General features: G+C 39.9%; 2 protein-coding genes across 5 annotated transcripts in view; one reads left to right on the top strand and one right to left on the bottom strand.

Moving 5' to 3' along the window:
• Positions 1 to 18,420, top strand: part of zyg11 (zyg-11 family member, cell cycle regulator) — a 50,878-nt gene that overhangs the window by 29,007 nt on the left and 3,451 nt on the right. The window contains exons 8-14 of the mRNA XM_072273730.1: positions 662 to 712; positions 4,998 to 5,159; positions 9,692 to 9,739; positions 13,118 to 13,185; positions 16,424 to 16,553; positions 17,261 to 17,313; positions 17,930 to 18,027. Coding sequence (XP_072129831.1) covers positions 662 to 712; positions 4,998 to 5,159; positions 9,692 to 9,739; positions 13,118 to 13,185; positions 16,424 to 16,553; positions 17,261 to 17,313; positions 17,930 to 18,027 — 610 coding nt within the window. The remainder of the gene's footprint in view (positions 1 to 661; positions 713 to 4,997; positions 5,160 to 9,691; positions 9,740 to 13,117; positions 13,186 to 16,423; positions 16,554 to 17,260; positions 17,314 to 17,929; positions 18,028 to 18,420) is intronic.
• Positions 6,370 to 18,420, bottom strand: part of echdc2 (enoyl CoA hydratase domain containing 2) — a 47,768-nt gene continuing 35,717 nt past the window's right edge. Inside the window, exons 11-12 of one of the 4 annotated variants that reach the window (XR_011887991.1) lie at positions 13,226 to 13,302; positions 6,370 to 6,965 (exon numbers count right to left, since the gene is read on the bottom strand). The gene's annotated coding sequence lies outside the window, so the exon portion shown is untranslated. Of the gene's footprint in view, positions 6,966 to 12,619; positions 13,303 to 14,403; positions 14,522 to 18,420 lie in introns of those variants that run through there. The other 3 variants (XR_011887990.1, XR_011887992.1, XM_072273731.1) reach the window with 3 other exon arrangements.

Here is an 18,420-nt window from a genome sequence, read left to right as displayed (position 1 = left end):
AGTACTTCTGGCAATCGGTGAAAGGGAAAACTTATCCATCATTTTGAGCTAATTTTGAACTTTGTAAAATGTTGGTGTCTTAGTGTAACTTGCTACAAAGTCTCCACTAATGTTTTGAATATACTGAAACTGAAATTATTCTTTAATTGGAAAGCAAATTATGACATGGTGGATTTCTTTAAAAAATCCAGAAAATGGTGGAAATCAAACATGTTTTGAATTGCTGTAAAGAGGGAAGGAAGAGTGAATAAAGGGATTATCTGTGATGAATGAAGAGCAAGAAAGTTTGAATAGCATAAATGTAGTAGTGCTTTCTGAGAAAGGCTGATAAGGGCCTGGTACTTGCAAGTTATCTGTCTGGAAGATTTGTAAACAGAGGATATGAATGTGAACAGAGGAGAGTGAAGTACACACTGAATGCAAAATGAAAGAATGCTGAGAATAGGGGTGGGGGAAAGCGAAACGGGGATCATCAACCTGTTAAATGAGCTTCATCAAAACCTGATCAATTCTGATGCAGTTGGAAAGGGCATGTTGTCTGAAATTATTGAGTCCTGTAGTGCTTACTTTGAGTCAAGTTGGGCCTCATTGAAATAATCCAAGATACCAGAGTGGCAGAGAATGGAGAATTTATTTAATTTTTATGTAACATACTTTACAGCTTTCAACAGAACAGACTGCCCAACTTGGTACCGAACTCTTCATTGTCAAGGTAATATTTTTTTCTTTTGCTGCTACTATTTGGATCAAGTATTCATGGGAGAAGTATTTCCAATTGTTTATGTTGGAAATGAGCACTCTGACATGTGTGTTTAGTTCATTGTTACTTTAGTGAGGCATACATATGACCTGGTTTGATCATGTATTCCTTTAAATACTTTCACATAACCATGTAAACAAACAAAGATGCTTAATCAAACAATATATTTACATTATTACTCAAATATTACTGAAATATTAAATGCACAACACTCCTCCCTGCTTAGCTATAAACTCCAGCTCAATATAGAATGCATATCAACTTTTATATATACCATGTGTGCGTACCTACAGATAGAGATGGATAGTTTGGTGTTACTTTAGTGAGGCGCTCACATATGACGTGGTGGCATAATGACGTATGCCATTCATGTACTTTTATTTATACAGGTTTCCCCCGCCATCCGAAGGTAGAGCACTCCTATGAAACAGTTCGTAAGCTGAAATGTTGTAAAGCGAAGAAGCAATTACCATTTATTTATATGGGAAAATTTTGTGAGCGTTCGCATATCCAAAAATAACCTACCAAATCATGCCAAATAACACATAAAACCTAAAATAACAGTAACATATAGTAAAAGCAGGAATGATATGATAAATACACAGCCTATATAAAGTAGAAATACTTCTCTACAACGATTGCCTGCACAAATCCCCGTAGCAAAAATCTCACGCAAGCGCTCTCGGCAGAAAATCTCACGCAAGTGCCATCGGCAGAAACACTCTCTCCAGTAACCTTTAAGCTATGAAGCTGCCAAATCATACCAAATAACACATAAAAATACACAGCAGATATAAAGTAGAAATAATGAATGTACAGTGTAGTATCACTTACCCGAATCGGGACAGCGCAGAGCACACTGATGATGGTGTGTTAGGCTGAGTAGTCGCAGGTTGGCTGGTGCAGTGACCCCCACCCTCCAGGCCACCAACCGATACATTGCCGTGAAGCACGCAGCGGTAGCTGGGGGACATCCAGCACATCTTTAAGAAAAAAGCTGAAATAAACATGCTAGTTAATTACATGCTGCCTGACACGTAATTGTCGGCCCAGATCAGTGCCGATTGCATCGCCTCTGATCTGGGCCGACAATCACGTGTGGGGCGGCACCTAATTAATTAGCATGTTTATTTCAGCTTTTTTCTTAAAGATGTGCTGTGTGCCTTCCGGCTACTGCTGCATTCTCCGCAAATTGGTACAGTATCTGTCCGCGGCCTGGGTTTTGGGGTGGTGGGACACGGGTGTCATCTTGTCTGTTTCCATTAGAGAAGGCAGCTCATCTTCTATGACTGCCTGCTTCGATGTCGAAGGTCGAGGTTTGTCGTCTGCTGTGGCTGATGTGGAAGGCTTGCTTGACTGCTGAGACTCGCGCATTTTTCTATCATACAGTTCTTTGTAAGGACTCAAAGAATCTTGCAAATATCCCCTAAACCTACGTACTCTTTAAAAATTAAAGTCATACTTTATCATCGATTGTTATCCTTTCCTCTTCCAATTGCATCAGCTCTTCATCTATCAGTTCTTGGTCATGGGATACCAAAACCTCTTCAACATCATCTTCGTCAGCTTCCACAAGCCAAACTCACTTTGTCCTTGCTTCGTTCACCACCATCGAAACGCTTAATTATGTCTAGTTTTACGCTAAGTGTAACACCCTTACGAGCTCTTTCAGGCTTTTCTGATACCATAGAACTCATCTTGCAAACGACTGCTGACAGGCTCGTGTTAAAGCAATGTTGGCGAGAATGCCGTTCCGAATCCGGGGAGAGCAGCTGCTCGGGGCGTGCGCTGCTTTTTATCGCGCGCTGATTTTTTTCGCGTGCTGAATTTTTTTTGTAACAGTGAAAACACCTGAAAGCGAAAACAGGGTACTAATGTAGGCCTTTCGTAACAGTGAGGTTTCGTAAAGCGAATGTTCGAAAAGCGGGGGACACCTGTAACCCATAATGAATTATATTAACAAATGTTTAATCAAGCAATAAATTTACAATATTACTGAAGTATTAAATACACAACAGTGACACATGAATTTTCTTTTGTGTATCAGAAATGTTTTCATTAGCCACAAAACTAACCAATGAAAAAGTTTAGTACAAACAGAAAATAGTCAGGAAATTTGGCAGCATCTGTTGGGAAGGAAGCTTTCTAGTTAATGGTCTTTTTCATTTTGATGAAGGGTCAGTGATCTGAAATGTTAATTTTTTCCCCTCTCTAGAGCTACAGCTTAATCTGTGAAATTCTGGTGCTTTCTATTCTTCAACATTTCAAGCACCTGTTGTGCCTTTCTATTTAAATTATTGAATACGGTAGTTCCTATTTGCATTTTTTGTTGTTTTTCTTAATTGGATTACTCCACTTGGTCAAGTGGATGCGCTTGTTAGAAATGCTTATTTTTGTTGTTGCACTCGTATTCAGATGTACATTAGGAAAACACAATGTAAGTTAATCAAATCCTGTTTTGACGGTTAAAATACGAGGGGTGATTGATATGTTAGTGGTCTAAGGTAGAAGGAGTCAATTTTAGAAAACCTAGCACATTTATTTTTCAACATATTCCCCTCCTACATGTAAACACTTAGTCCAGCGGTTGTGGAGCATAGGGATCCCTTCTTTGTAGAAGTGGTCCACAGCAGGGGTGATTGATATATTCATGGCCTAGGGTAGAAGGAGGTGAGTTATTAACTTCAAACTTGCTGCATTATCACTCAAAGAGTTGAACTGCACGTGCATGCAACGAGAGCGTCTTGGACCTCCAGGTGATCCACAGCAGGGATGATTGATAAGTTCGTAGCCTAAGGTAGAAGGACATGAGTTATACAGCTCTTGTTACATGCATGTGCAGTTTAACTCTAAGTGAAAATGCAGAAAGTTTGAAGTTAATAACTCATCTCCTTGTACTGTAGGCCACAAACTTATCAATCACCCCTGCTGTGGACCACCTCTGGAGGTCCAAGATGCCGACTTCTACAAAGAAGGGATCCATATGCTCCACGACCGTTGGACTAAGTGTGTAAATGTAGGAAAAATAAATGTGCTAGGTTTTCTAAAATGGACTCCTCCTATCTTAGGCCACAAACTTATCAATCACCCCTCATAAGGTAGAATTTTATTTTGATGCCTTTGGAGTAACTGAATGCCTATTCTCAGAAGGCAGTGAAACCAAGTGATATCCCAGTGAGCTCAAGCGTTGACATATCAAGCAATGGTTCACTGTTGCCTTGACATACTTTAGAAAGAACATGGGCTTTATCAGAGCCTGTTTAGCATCTTAAATACAATATTGGTTTGCCTCAAATATTTTTATCTCAAATACTTGGAAAGAGCAAATAGTTCAGTCTAGACTGTGCAGCTTCCTGATGGTCCTAATTTACCTCTCATCTAGAAAAATGTAGCAAGTTAGTTTTGGATCCTGTTTAGTATCCTCTAACTTAAAGAATATACATTTAGTGTATCTCTTCCTGTTTTCAGTATTTTTTAGGTATTTTGTATGAGGCACAAACATTTTATGAGAAGCCAGTATTGTATTTCAGATGCTAAATGGGATTGGATACACTACTGCAATCTGACCTTTGCTCCTTTCTAATCTATACCAAGACAAGAATTGAGCCATTAGTTGATTTGTCAACTGTTGTGCTGCTGTTGAATATCATTCATTCGAACAGTCTTCTGAGGTTGAATATTCAATTACTCCAAAGGCATGATCACAAAATTAAAGATGAAATTTCCATCACCCTAAAGTGCCAATGCCTTGGATGTGCGATTTTTGACTATTAAACCTAAAAGCTGAGGGTACATATTTTTTGACATTGCTCCAAAGAAGAGCTGTGCGGTTACCCTTGCTTAGTCAAAATTTATCCCCAATCTGTTTTCGGGATTGTCAGTGTTACATTGAAGTTGTGGTAGCTTATTCATAGAAATTTACTTCTGTGTGTTCTACATTGCAATTGCTACTACAGAAGTACTTTATTGGCAATAAAATATATTGAGATATCCAGGTGATTATTAAAGATGCTATGTAAAGAAAAGACTTAAAAGTAATTTCATCTTGACAAATACACAGTTGAAGACTTCCAGCTGTAGTATTGTTGGATCTGAGCAAGTTAGTTCTCATATAAACTTTTGGCAATGTCTTTGTGCTCAACATCTCATCTATCTCGCATAGATTACTTGTGACCTAGTTACTTGCGATAACTGTGTAAAACATTACATATTTTCTGTGCTCTGTTCTGCTTCACAGAAACTGCTGCATATAGTAGAGCAGAAGACAAGTCAGTCATTGGTGGACACCACTTTAAAGTTTACACTTAGTGCACTTTGGAACCTGACAGATGAATCTCCAACCACCTGCAAGCACTTTATAGAAAATCAGGGTTTAGAATTATTCATGAAAGTACTTGAGGTAATTTTATTTAAATTGCTAATAGTGCTCTTCGTTTTATTTCTTTCCTGTTAACTTGATTACAGAATTTGGGCAGATGATTTATCCTGCACTTTTCCTGTTCTCCTCACTCTTCCATTGCGGGGTGACATTCATCTAACCAGGGTAGTATATGTGGAGGGAGAAAGAAACTGAAACAGTGCTTTGGTTGGTGACTCCTCACTGGTAAGCCTAAGACTTGAGGGAATTTTGGGAAATGCCAAGGAACAATCAGATAAAGAATATACTTGGAAAGAAGTATTTAAAACAAAACCAAAAAAATTGCAAGAACTTCAAGTATGTAAAAAGGGAGTGGCAAAAATAATTGAGTGTCTTAAAAAATTCTTCGTACCTGGGAAATAAAGAAATGACTGAGGCATTGAAAAAAAATATCATCTATCTTGATTGTAGTAAATGTTGCAGAAATGTAAGGAATCCTAAGTTTAAGGATAGTGATAAATTATGATAGTGAGCCTGCAGCCCAGCAGACATTTGGACACTGATACTGATCTACCTCAATCTTAAATTCTCCATGTCTCAGTGATTGGAACCAACAATTGTAACACATTGTTCTTTAGGAGGAAAGTAAATCTCTTGACCCAAAAAAACCAAGAATGTGACCATGGAGATTTATAAAATCAGGACATACTTAGGCAAAATCAACATAATGTTGTGAAAAGAAAATTTGCCTGGGAAATCTAACTGAGACCTTTTTATTTGTAACTGTAACAGGCAGGGTGGTTAAAGGAGGGAAAACCAGCAGATGTGGTATATACAAGACCTTTAAGATGTCATACAAAAAATGGGACTCAGAGGATTAGTGATAGCATGTTAGCATGGATGTAGCATTGGTTAAAGGACAGAAAACTATGGAATAAAGTTTGCTTTTTAATCTTGTTGGACTATTGGAATCAAGAGGCTGTAACATGTCCAGATTTTCTGATTAAAATGTATCTATATAGGTGGGAAAATGAGCAGTGAAGATTGTACTTAAAATTTAGTAAAGAGGTAATATAGTTTAAGTAAGTAAACAGTGAGAAACCAATCATCTCTATTGCAAGAAGTGGAGTACAATAGTAAGGATATCTTACTGGGATCTCAGTTCTGGTACTGTTTAGTCTCTGTACTAAGGAAAGGATATCTTTGTATTGGAATTGGCACATCATAGACTCACAAGATTTATTCAAAAAAAAATTCAATTTCCAAGTACATTTATTATGTGTGCATTATACAACCCTCAGATTCGTCTTCCCACAGCCAGCCACAAAACAAAGAAAACCATGGAACCCCTTCAAAGAAAAATATCAAACCCCCAATGTACAACAAAAAAAGGCACAAAAGAGCAGAAAAACATAATGTAAAACGTCAAATCACAACCAAGAATGTTCAGTTTCAGCTCAGTTCAGTTCAATCTAGTGCAGTGTTGTTTGTTGACCGCACGTCACAGAGCCAGTCTGCCCCAGTCAAATTAGCAGCAAAGAAAAGGAACAACCAGAAACACACAACAGGAACTACAGAGTCCATTTCACAAGCTGTGTTGATTAAACCTTGCCCAAGACAGAAGACTCTGGCAGCAATGAGCGAGAGGGAGTGAGACTGATTGAACATAGGCACCTTTCTCCAGGAGCAGTGAGCAAGAAGCCAGTCACTTGTAGGCTGAATACCAACTTGCCTTTGGCTCTCATCCTCGTTGATTTCAATCTTCCTCGATGCTTTAATTGGCGAGATGACTTCTGTTTTGTTTGGCAGTAATTGATCATTTCTCTTTTTCAACTCGATTTCTTGCTGCTTTTGTTGGGACAGGAAAAGATTAAGTAAGGCTGATTTATATGCAATGGAGTATAATGGACTGACAGATGATTTGATTATTTGAAGATAGGGTAAATGTTAAAAGAATTGAGAATGATAGAGCAATGCACAAAATTTTTTGGGAGAATTTAGTGGGTCAGACAGTGTGCTGATAAGACAGTATCTCAAAAAGGATGTGTTATTGGAGAGTCCAAAGGAGGTTCACGAGGATGATTCCAAGAATGAAGGGGCTAACATATGAGGAGCATTTGGCAGCTTTGGGCCTGTACTCACTGGAACTTAGAAGAACGTGGGGTGGGGTGGGGTGGGGGGGGCTCATTGAAACCTACTGAATGTTGAAAGGCCTAGATAAGGTGAATATGGAGCGGATGTTTCCTATGATGGGGGTATCCAGAACTCGAGGGCACAGCCTCAAAATTGAGGGGAACCTTTTAGAACAGAGGTAAGGAGGATTTTTATTTTTAGCCAAAGAGTAGTGAATCTGTGGAATGTTCTACCACAAACTGTGGTGGAGGCCAAGTCCATGGATATATTTACAGCATAAGTTGATCGTTTCCTGATCGGTCAGGGCATCAAAGGATATGATGAGAAGGCAGGTGTATGGGGTTGTGGATCCGGAATCAGCCATGCTGCTCTGTTTTACGGCCTGGAGTGTGGAGGGAAGTGGACAATTAACGTTTCTGATCAAGACTCTTCGTCAGGAGTTAGAATGATGGAGTTAGCTTGAGTAGCTAAATATTTCCTGACCTAATTGCTTTTGAGGTGATGGAGAACTGTCCTGAACCTATACACTTCATCTGGTGAAGGTTGTCTTGTAATGCTGTGGTGTTCTAGGATCAATTATGGTCAGAGTAGTATACTATTTGGAGGAAAAATAACTCGTAGGACTGCAGGAGGAGGGTGGAGAATGAGACTGATATGGTTCTCTATAAAGAACCATATGAACTCAGTGGCTAAATGGCCATCCTCTATGCCTAAATTCTCAAGGACATTGCATGTTCACGAAACAGAATTCATTCAGACAAGTGGAGAATTTCCCATTATATGCTCACGTGAACACTGTAATTGGTGGAACAATTTTGTGAAGTTTGGTGAGCCATTCATTATAGCCTTTGGTTTTCTTCTCAGACCGTTCCATATAAGAGTGTTCCAAGTGGCAGGTAATGTGCCCCTCCCACAATTCCCAGTTTTTGAAGTTCAAGAACTTGGAAATGGTAATGACACTGAATATATTCCAGATGATTATCGTGTGGTATAAAGGTTATTTGTTACTTGTGCCTGGATAAGTGGGGGTAGGGAAAAGTCTAAATTTTAGTTTTCAAGCTCTCTGTGTATAGAATTGGACACAGTCAGAATGAGTTAATATTCTCACTACTGACTTGCAAAAGGAGGGCTGCCCTTGCCCTTGCCTTTCTTCTGGTAAGATGATGGCATGCTCAGTCACAGCAGCCTCTCCAGATCCAACAAATAGTGTCATAATTTGTTCTTTACCATCGCAAGACACTGCTGCATATTAAGAACACCATGTACTGCAGGTCGACCCCTCTAGCGAGTTGTTGATTAGTGGTAGAGCTGGACTTGTTGCATGTTGTGTCGTTGCTTGATGCAGCCGCCCAAGGAAGGCGGTGTCAGAAATTGTGCGTGGGGGGGGGGTGCTACAGGTGGTACAAATGATTGTCTTAGATGTTTTTCTTGTGATCGGAAGACCATGCTGGACATTGGTAATCAGAATACTGTAAGTCTGGTTCACTAGGGAGCTGCATGGCCTTGGCTGTTGTGCTGATCAGGCCATTGTGCGGTGGCGTTGCCTGGTGCAGCCACCCGGGGAGGAGTGTGGGAGAATGTGCTATATGCTGTTTGTGACTGTTGGTACTGTCTTTGGCACCTTGGCCCTGGAGGAACACTGTTTCATCTGGCTGCATTATGCGTATGGTTAAATGCCACTGAAACCTGAACTTGTCATTCATGAGGCAGCAGAGATGGTTGGGTCTGGGATACTTGCCTTAAGAGGTCCTGAGAAAATCGAATAATGAAATGCTAGTTAAAATGAAATCCAGCAAAAGTGGAGAGGGACTTTTTTTTGGAGGGAAATGAGGTTGATGTACATCTAAAGTGGCTAAAATATTTGGAATACTCTGCATTAATGTAGAAAACACTGATGAAATATTGATCCAAGTGGAGAAGGTAAAACTATAATATAAATTAGCCCTTCCAGTAAGGAAGGGATAGTTAACAATTAGAGTGATTCAGTTGTTTGGTCTGGACAATTGCATCCAGGGTTGCTATGGGGCAATGTGTGCTATAATCTTTTAACCATCACTAGCTATGGAGGAGGTACTGAAGGAATTGAACAGTTGCCAATGTGGTAGTCTTTTATGGAAAGACATTTCTAATAATTCCAGGCCTGAGAATTTAACTTTATTGGAGGGTAAACTTTTTGAAACTATGATCAGAGGGGGGAGAAAAAAACAGGTCCTTGGACAGGTTTGAATTGGTGAAACCAGACTAGAAATAGTAGTCTAACCCAAGTTGAACTGTTTGACATGAGAGGTTAACCCTTCAATACCTGTCACACATTTAGTACGAATGATGCTGACTAAATTACTACTTCCTTCTCTAAAATAATCTTTTTTTAAAAAAATCATTTCATATCATGTTTCTATATAGACAGTACATCTTGATGACTCCTATTCCTGTTTTAACAGTCCTTTCCATGTGAGCCATCCATCCAGCAGAAGGTTCTTGGATTGTTGGTAAGTATGCTTAATATTATGAAAAAGATAACCCATCCAGACTAAATGTTTGCAACACACATCAAAGTTGCTGGTGAACGCAGCAGGCCAGGCAGCATCTGTAGGAAGAGGTGCAGTCGACGTTTCAGGCCGAGACCCTTCGTCAGGACTAACTGAAGGAAGAGTGAGTAAGGGATTTGAAAGTTGGAGGGGGAGGGGGAAGATCCAAAATGATAGGAGAAGACAGGAGGGGGAGGGATAGAGCCAAGAGCTGGACAGGTGATAGGCAAAAGGGGCTCCTGCCCCACCGAACTTATTTCTGCATACCTCGACACTGTTTTATCACCCCTTGTTCAATCCCTTCCGACCTATGTTCGTGACACTTCTCACGCTCTTAAACTTTTCGATGATACTTCACCGCACCTTGTCCCATTTCCAACCTCACTCCTTCCTAACGCTCTGCTCTCCACTCCCTCTGCACTAGTCCTAACCTTATTATTAAACCGGCCGATAAGGGGGGCGCTGTTGTAGTCTGGCGTACTGACCTCTACCTTGCCGAGGCACAGCAACAACTCGCGGATACCTCCTCTTATTTACCCCTCGATCGTGACCCCACTAAGGAGCACCAGGCCATTGTCTCCCACACCATCACCGACTTTATCCGCTCAGGGGATCTCCCATCCACTGCTACCAACCTTATAGTTCCCACACCCCGCACTTCCCGTTTCTACCTCCCACCCAAGATCCACAAACCTGCCTGTCCTGGCCGACCTATTGTCTCAGCTTGCTCCTGCCCCACCGGACTCATTTCTGCATACCTCAACACTGTTTTATCACCCCTTGTTCAATCCCTTCCGACCTATGTTCGTGACACTTCTCACGCTCTTAAACTCTTCGATGATTTTAAGTTCCCTGGCCCCTACCGCTTTATTTTCACCATGGATGTCCAGTCCTTATATACTTCCATCCCCCATCAGGAAGGTCTTAAAGCTCTACGCTTCTTTTTGGATTCCAGACCTAATCAGTTCCCCTCTACCACCACTCTGCTCCGTCTAGCGGAATTAGTCCTTACTCTTAATAATTTCTCCTTTGGCTCCTCCCACTTCCTCCAAACTAAAGGTGTAGCTATGGGCACCCGTATGGGTCCTAGCTATGCCTGCCTTTTTGTTGGGTTTGTGGAACAATCTATGTTCCGTGCCTATTCTGGTATCTGTCCCCCACTTTTCCTTCGCTACATCGATGACTGCATTGGCGCTGCTTCCTGCATGCATGCAGAACTCGTTGACTTTATTAACTTTGCCTCCAACTTTCACCCTGCCCTCAAGTTTACCTGGTCCATTTCCGACACCTCCCTCCCCTTTCTAGATCTTTCTGTCTCTATCTCTGGAGACAGCTTATCCACTGATGTCTACTATAAGCCTACTGACTCTCACAGCTATCTGGACTATTCCTCTTCTCACCCTGTCTCTTGCAAAAACGCCATCCCCTTCTCGCAATTCCTCCGTCTCCGCCGCATCTGCTCTCAGAATGAGGCTTTTCATTCTAGGACGAGGGAGATGCCTTCCTTTTTTAAAGAAAGGGGCTTCCCTTCCTCCACTATCAACTCTGCTCTTAAACGCATCTCCCCCATTTCACGTACATTTGCTCTCACTCCATCGTCTCGCCACCCCACTGGGAATAGGGTTCCCCTGGTCCTCACCTACCACCCCACCAGCCTCCGGGTCCAACATATTATTCGCCGTAACTTCCGCCACCTCCAACGGGATCCCACCACTAAGCACATCTTTCCCTCCCCCCCTCTCTCTGCATTCCGCAGGGATCGCTCCCTACACAACTCCCTTGTCCATTCGTCCCCCCCATCCCTCCCCACTGATCTCCCTCCTGGCACTTATCCGTGTAAGCGGAACAAGTGCTACACATGCCCTTACACTTCCTCTCTTACCACCATTCAGGGCCCCAAACAGTCCTTCCAGGTGAGGCGACACTTCACCTGTGAGTCGACTGGGGTGATATACTGCGTCCGGTGCTCCCGATGTGGCCTTTTATATATTGGCGAGACCCGACGCAGACTGGGAGACCGCTTTGCTGAACATCTACGCTCTGTCCGCCAGAGAAAGCAGGATCTCCCAGTGGCCACACATTTTAATTCCACATCCCATTCCCATTCTGACATGTCCATCCACGGCCTCCTCTACTGTAAAGATGAAGCCACACTCAGGTTGGAGGAACAACACCTTATATTCCGTCTGGGTAGCCTCCAACCTGATGGCATGAACATTGACTTCTCTAACTTCCACTAAGGCCCCACCTCCCCCTCGTACCCCATCTGTTACTCATTTTTATGCACACATTCTTTCTCTCACTCTCCTTTTTCTCCCTCTGTCCCTCTGAATATACCTCTTGCCCATCCTCTGGGTCCCCCCCCCCCCTTGTCTTTCTTCCCGGACCTCCTGTCCCATGATCCTCTCGTATCCCCTTTTGCCTATCACCTGTCCAGCTCTTGGCTCTATCCCTCCCCCTCCTGTCTTCTCCTATCATTTTGGATCTCCCCCTCCCCCTCCAACTTTCAAGTCCCTTACTCACTCTTCCTTCAGTTAGTCCTGACGAAGGGTCTCGGCCTGAAACGTCGACTGCACCTCTTCCTACAGATGCTGCCTGGCCTGCTGCGTTCACCAGCAACTTTGATGTGTGTTGCTTGAATTTCCAGCATCTGCAGAATTCCTGTTGTTTGCAGACTAAATGTTTGTATGTTTCTGTATATGGAAGAGGGAAGTAGTCCGGGATCCAATTTCTCTCTACAACTACGATTATTAGGGGAAACTGAGTCTAAAAACCAGTGACTCATTTAATGTAGTTTGAGAGATGTTTCATTCATATTTTATATCAATCTCCTAAATAATTGTTACAAAGTATGATTTCTGAAAACTCACTATTTAATTTACAAATTTGAATTCACAGAGATAATACAAGTGATTTTTCAGTTTTTGTCTTTACTTTTCACTCTGCTTCTCAGATGCACATTTTTATAACAATCTGTGATTGGGACATACTTTTGATAAGCTCATCAAAAAAGCTTAAGACTTCATAAAATTATGAACATAAGTATGAACCCATGGTTTTTCTAAAATGCTTTTCACGTTTTGTTACAATTGCATTTGCCATAAACTTTGTCATAGTACAAAGATGAGATTGCTCCAAAAGAGAAAATTGCAAGCAATATTCTTGCACTCTGAAGTAATCTAGAAAACTGGAAATATTTTGACTCCAACTATGCTCAGAGCTATATTTTGTTGAAGGAATTAATGCTGGAGGTGAACAGAAAATGAGTTTTTGTGAACGATAAAACATCCTTTTGATGCAGTGTCCAATACTTAATCAAATAACATTTTTTTATTTTAGAACAACATAGCGGAAGTAAAAGAACTCCATCCTCATCTAATGAAGAAGAGCTTCATTGAGCACATTAGGTAACAATTATTTTGCCATTTTGAGTTTCAGGATATTTGCCTTTTTTAAGAACTTTTTTGTTTCCTCCAGTTACTGCAATAGGTTTTTCATTGCGTCCAAGCAGCAAGTGCTAAAACCTGAAATAGAAAGCAGAATATTTTCCCTCAAGAAATGTACAAAAAAATTATTATATAGCAATCATGATTGGTTGGAATTTTTTTAATAGTTTGAATACACAACTTTTTACTGGGATGGGTGATCAACATTTTCAAATCAGTTTGTATAGTGTACAAGATATTAGGAAACATTTGTTTCATATGAAATTTAAAAATAGAGCAGTGCAATGCATAAACAGGCCCTGTGGCCCACCATATTTGCTCTGACCATGATGCCAAGCCAACTTAATCCCACCTGCCTATGCATGTGGTCTGTATCCCTCTATTTTCTGCCTTTTGATGTGTGTTAAAATGTCTCATCAAATGTTGTGTTACCTCTGCTTCTACCTGGCAGTACATTCCAGGTTCCTACCATTCTGTATTTTTTTAAAAACTTTGCATTGTATGTCTCCTTTCAACTTCCCCCTCTTAAACCTGTGCCCTCTCTGGGAATCTCTGCTTCTCAGTCCCATGCGTGACTCTCATTATCTCATACAAAAAACAGAAATACTGTATTTTTTTTTTTTAAATAAGTGAGGTAGTATCCAAAGATTCAATGTCCATTTAGAAGATGGATGGCAGAGGGGAAGAAGCTGTTCCTGAATCGCTGAGTGTGTGCCTTCAGGCTTCTGTACCTCCTTCCTGATGGTAACAGTGAGAAAAGGGCATGTCCTGGGTGCTGGAGGTCCTTAATAATGGACGCTGCCTTTCTGAGACACTGCTCCCTGAAGATGTCCTGGATACTTTTTAGGCTAGTAGCCAAGATGGAGTTGACTAAATTTACAACCCTCTGTAGCTTCTTTCAGTCCTGTGCTGTAGTTCCTCCATACCAGACACTGATGCAGCCTGTCAGAATGCTTTCCACTGTACAACTATGCAAGTTTTTGAGTGTATTTGTTGACATGCCAAATCTCTTCAAACTCCTAATGAAGTATAGCCGCTGTCTTGCCTACTTTATGACTACATCGATATGTTGGGACCAGGTTAGATCCTCAGAAATCTTGACACCCAGGAACTTGAAATTGCTCACTCTCTCCACTTCTGATCCCTCTATGAGAATTGGTATGTGTTCCTTCGCCTTACCCTTCCTGAAGTCCACAATCAGCTCTTTCATCTGATGAGTGCCAGGTTGTTGCTGCAGTACCACTCCACTAGTTGGCATATCTCACTCCTGTACGCTCTCTTGTCACCACCTGAGATTCTACCAACAATGGTTGTATCGTCAGCAAATTTATGGATGGTATTTGAGCTATACCTAACCACACAGTCATGTGTATATAAAGAGTAGAATAGTGGGCTAAGCACACACCCCTGGGGTGTGCCAGTGTTGATTGTCAGCGAGGACAATATGTTATCACCAATTTGCACAAATTGTGGTCTTCCAGTTAGGAAGTCGTGAATCCAATTGCAGAGGGAGATACAAAGGCCCAGGTTCTGCAACTTCTCAATCAGGATTGTGGGAGTGATGGTATTAAATGCTGAGTTATGATCGATGAACAGCATCCTGACATAGCTGTTTGCGTCGTCCAGGTGGTCTAAAGCAGTGTGGAGAGCCACTGAGATTGTGTCTACTATTGAGATTTACGAGTAAGATTACTTGTAAATTTTGTAACTTCCAATGTAAAGTGCTAATCGTATGTCCAGGTACGAGTGAACCATCATTCCCTTTGGAGTTCCAGTATCCACAGATATCTGATACAAATGTCCTACTACCAGAGCAATACTCATTAAATACTGGAGGATCAGGTCAGGCTGCCTTATTTACAGTGTATGCTATTAATTTAACTTGGCATGAAGGAGAACAAAATAAAGCTTTTTGTGTAACATATAAAAATCCAAACATTAATAGCATGATTTATTAAATTGGCACTCAGTCACATACTGCATAACTTGAGAGAATTTCAGACTTGTTTGATGCTTCCCAGGAAAAATGTCTGAGATAAATCCTTCATTAGCAAAGTCTTCCACGACATGCCAAAGTGAACAGACCATACCAACAAACAAAACCAATTTGAAAAAGCCAAGTATTTCCTGGCTTAGGCCACTGTCAAATTCATTAAATCATAAATATTCAAAAATTATTAAAATATAATTGAAATATATTGTAGGAATGTGAGAAGAATTAAAAGCCTTATAAATGAAACTTGAAAAATCTTGATTAGTAGATAGATCTGGGCCATTAATACAGAAGCACAAATTTGAATCCTACCATGACAGCTCGGTAAATTAAATCCATGGAATTAACCCTGGCCCTAATGGCAGCATTGAAACTACAGGGCTGCAGTAAAATCCATCTGATTCACTGGTAAGGAAGGCAAATCCACCTTACTTGGCCGGACCTTTGTGTATTTCCAGATGCAACAACATGCTTACACTCCTGCATAACTATCTATGCAGTACACAGGCAGTTAAGCATTGGCAATAAATGAAATAGAATCTTAATTAATACTTGCATTGTCTCCTTGGAGCTAGAAATAATATCTGAGCTTAAAACTTTATATGGTTGAATAGCAATTGTATTTTGAAGAGGTGATGTTGAAATCCATTTAACCTTGCATAATTAATAGTAAAATGACAATCACAGTATTTTACATATTGATGGATTTTATTCCCTCCACCTGAGATGCTGAGAAATAAGTGTTTCATGGAATCTTAAGGAAAACCAGCATTAAGCAAGTTTGGCCTGGAGGTAGTTGGGATGTTTTTAAAGAAAGAACCTTGAGTGGAAGATTTGAGAGAACAGGGGTCAGTTAAAGTAGGCACTACTCAGTAAAAGAGCAAGAATAGAGATACCATGCTAAGAAAAATTGAATATTTGGGTGTATAGTTTAGTGGGGAAGAGAAGGGTGGTGAAGAGATGTGGTGTGGCATTGTGAGAACAGACGTTTGAATAAGACTGCAAATACCAAAGAGGCCATGTTTAAGAGGGTGGGAAGCCAGTATGTTCTAGTTTGATCAAGAATAATTATTGCAGAAGAATTATTAGGAAGATTTACTCAGTTAATTTTTTTTCTGCTTGGAGCAATGTTTGAGAGACCTGTTCTGATCCAGTATATTTTTTGGATTAAGTACTATCCTAATGCACATGGTGTTCTGTTTTTAGTGTTTTATTACATAACAAAGAAGTGGAAGTCAGTTACTTCGCTGCAGGAATAATTGCTCATTTGATATCCCGGGGGCTACATATCTGGACACTGGATCTTGACCTCCGGGCTTCTCTTCTGGAACAATTGGTATGTTTGTAAGCATTGCTTGTTTGATTTCCATGAGGATTTCTAAAGTATAACATTTATTTACAACAAAATTAAATGACTTGCATTTTCTTTGCTTGTATCTCTCCGAGTTAATAAATTACTGTAAACCTCTGAATCCCTAATTTGTGTAGTATATGGCACCACATTGAAATCCATAATTCCTGCCCATCCACCATGTTAGCGACGTTATTAAAATTTGCTAAACATTTATTTCCCTTTCCAGTTATTCTGAAGTAGGGGTGTTTGTTTTTTCTGTAAATAGAAATAATGCTACATACAGTAGTTCAGTGCTGAGAGAAAAATCTTCATCTGCTAGTGATAAACAGTAAGCTGGCAGTTGTACAATTTATTTGATGTTGGGATTTTACTTAAACGAATTCACTCTAATGTTTGCACTGAAGTATAACACTCTTTAGGCTGCAAAGTGCAAAGTATTGTTTATGTTCTTCTAGAAGTCTTAGTTATTTAATTCATTTTACATAATGGCACATGGAGATTGTTAAAGATGATTGAAGTTTGTAAGTCATGAAACAGTGACTTAAATTACATAAATCTGAATTAAAAGTTTGTTAGTGATATTTGTGATCACCTACCATAATAGCATCTTTTTTAGTTTATTTCTAAAGAATAATACTTGATTATCTGCTGATAGATTAATCTACATTTTTTTTTCTTCTTCCTTTCAGCATTCAGTTATTTTAAATTGGCCAACACCAGATTGTGAAATGGTAGCTTATAGGTATGTTATATTTTATTATTAGACTTGGAGATTTGTCTTTATCTGTCATTATACATATATCTCATCCTCACTCCAACTAGGCCAGCTAACTGGAGGGGATGTAAAGAGGGGTGGGTCAGCGAGGGGTTAAGGATGGCTTATAAAATATGTTCATGAACTCCACAATTCTTAAAGAATGATTTCAAACAAAAATATCCAAATTTCTTTCATAATTGTATTTGTGCGGATTATATGTTTGCTCTGTGCCTCTTGATTAAGAGATTGGCGAGTTTGGGTTGAAACTTCAAAGTAGTATTGAGTGCTGTACAGCTACATTGCCTTTTAGATGTACTGTATTTCTAATTTTCCAATTTATCTAGTCTTACCGCAGCAGTTATATGAATTAGTAATTAAGAATAAATTGAATTCAGAAGTCTACGTATATCAATCAGGATGTAAATGTTAAATGGTTGTTGAGTTTATTTAGAAAGGAATGAAACAGTTGATGAATATTCCTTGATCTCTAAATTTTGATGCAACTTATCTCAATGAACTTGCTTCACTTTTTAATGTAACAATGCTTCAACTGGAAAATGTTGTTTTCCTTTCAACTAAATGAAGTATTTTTATTTTCCAGGTCATTCAGTCCATTTTTCCCATTGTTAGAGTGTTCTGACACACCAGGAGTACAGATTTGGGCTGTCTGGGCAATGCAGCATGTCTGCAGTAAAAATGGTGAGTTTGTGTGTGCACAGCCAAGATTAGTTAAGATATGTTGTCCATTTGGGTTACTAATTGTTAAAAGACAGATCCAATATTCTGGATTCTTGATCCCTGTAAGAAATTGTTCACATTATGTTAATTGGAGTTTACAGTTTTTAATTAACTTTGCCCTGACTTATTCATTCATGTAACACTTTTTGCATGCCAGTAACTCTTAACATTTGAGCCAGGAATACATATTAATTAACTTAAATTTCAGGTTTCACTGTTCAGTTGTCTAACAAAAGAAAAAAATTGCAAATGTTGATCAGGAATGATTAATATTTTGGGTGTGATATAAAATTGGCAAATCTGATCCTGAGTTACCTCTAGGTGGGCTTAATTAGGCATCAGAATTACTATTAA

Source organism: Mobula birostris, chromosome 12 (genome assembly GCF_030028105.1).
Source record: "Mobula birostris isolate sMobBir1 chromosome 12, sMobBir1.hap1, whole genome shotgun sequence".
Classification (NCBI taxonomy): domain Eukaryota; kingdom Metazoa; phylum Chordata; class Chondrichthyes; order Myliobatiformes; family Myliobatidae; genus Mobula; species Mobula birostris.
Note: the sequence above shows the minus strand (reverse complement) of the source record. Positions and strands in the feature narration are given on the sequence as shown.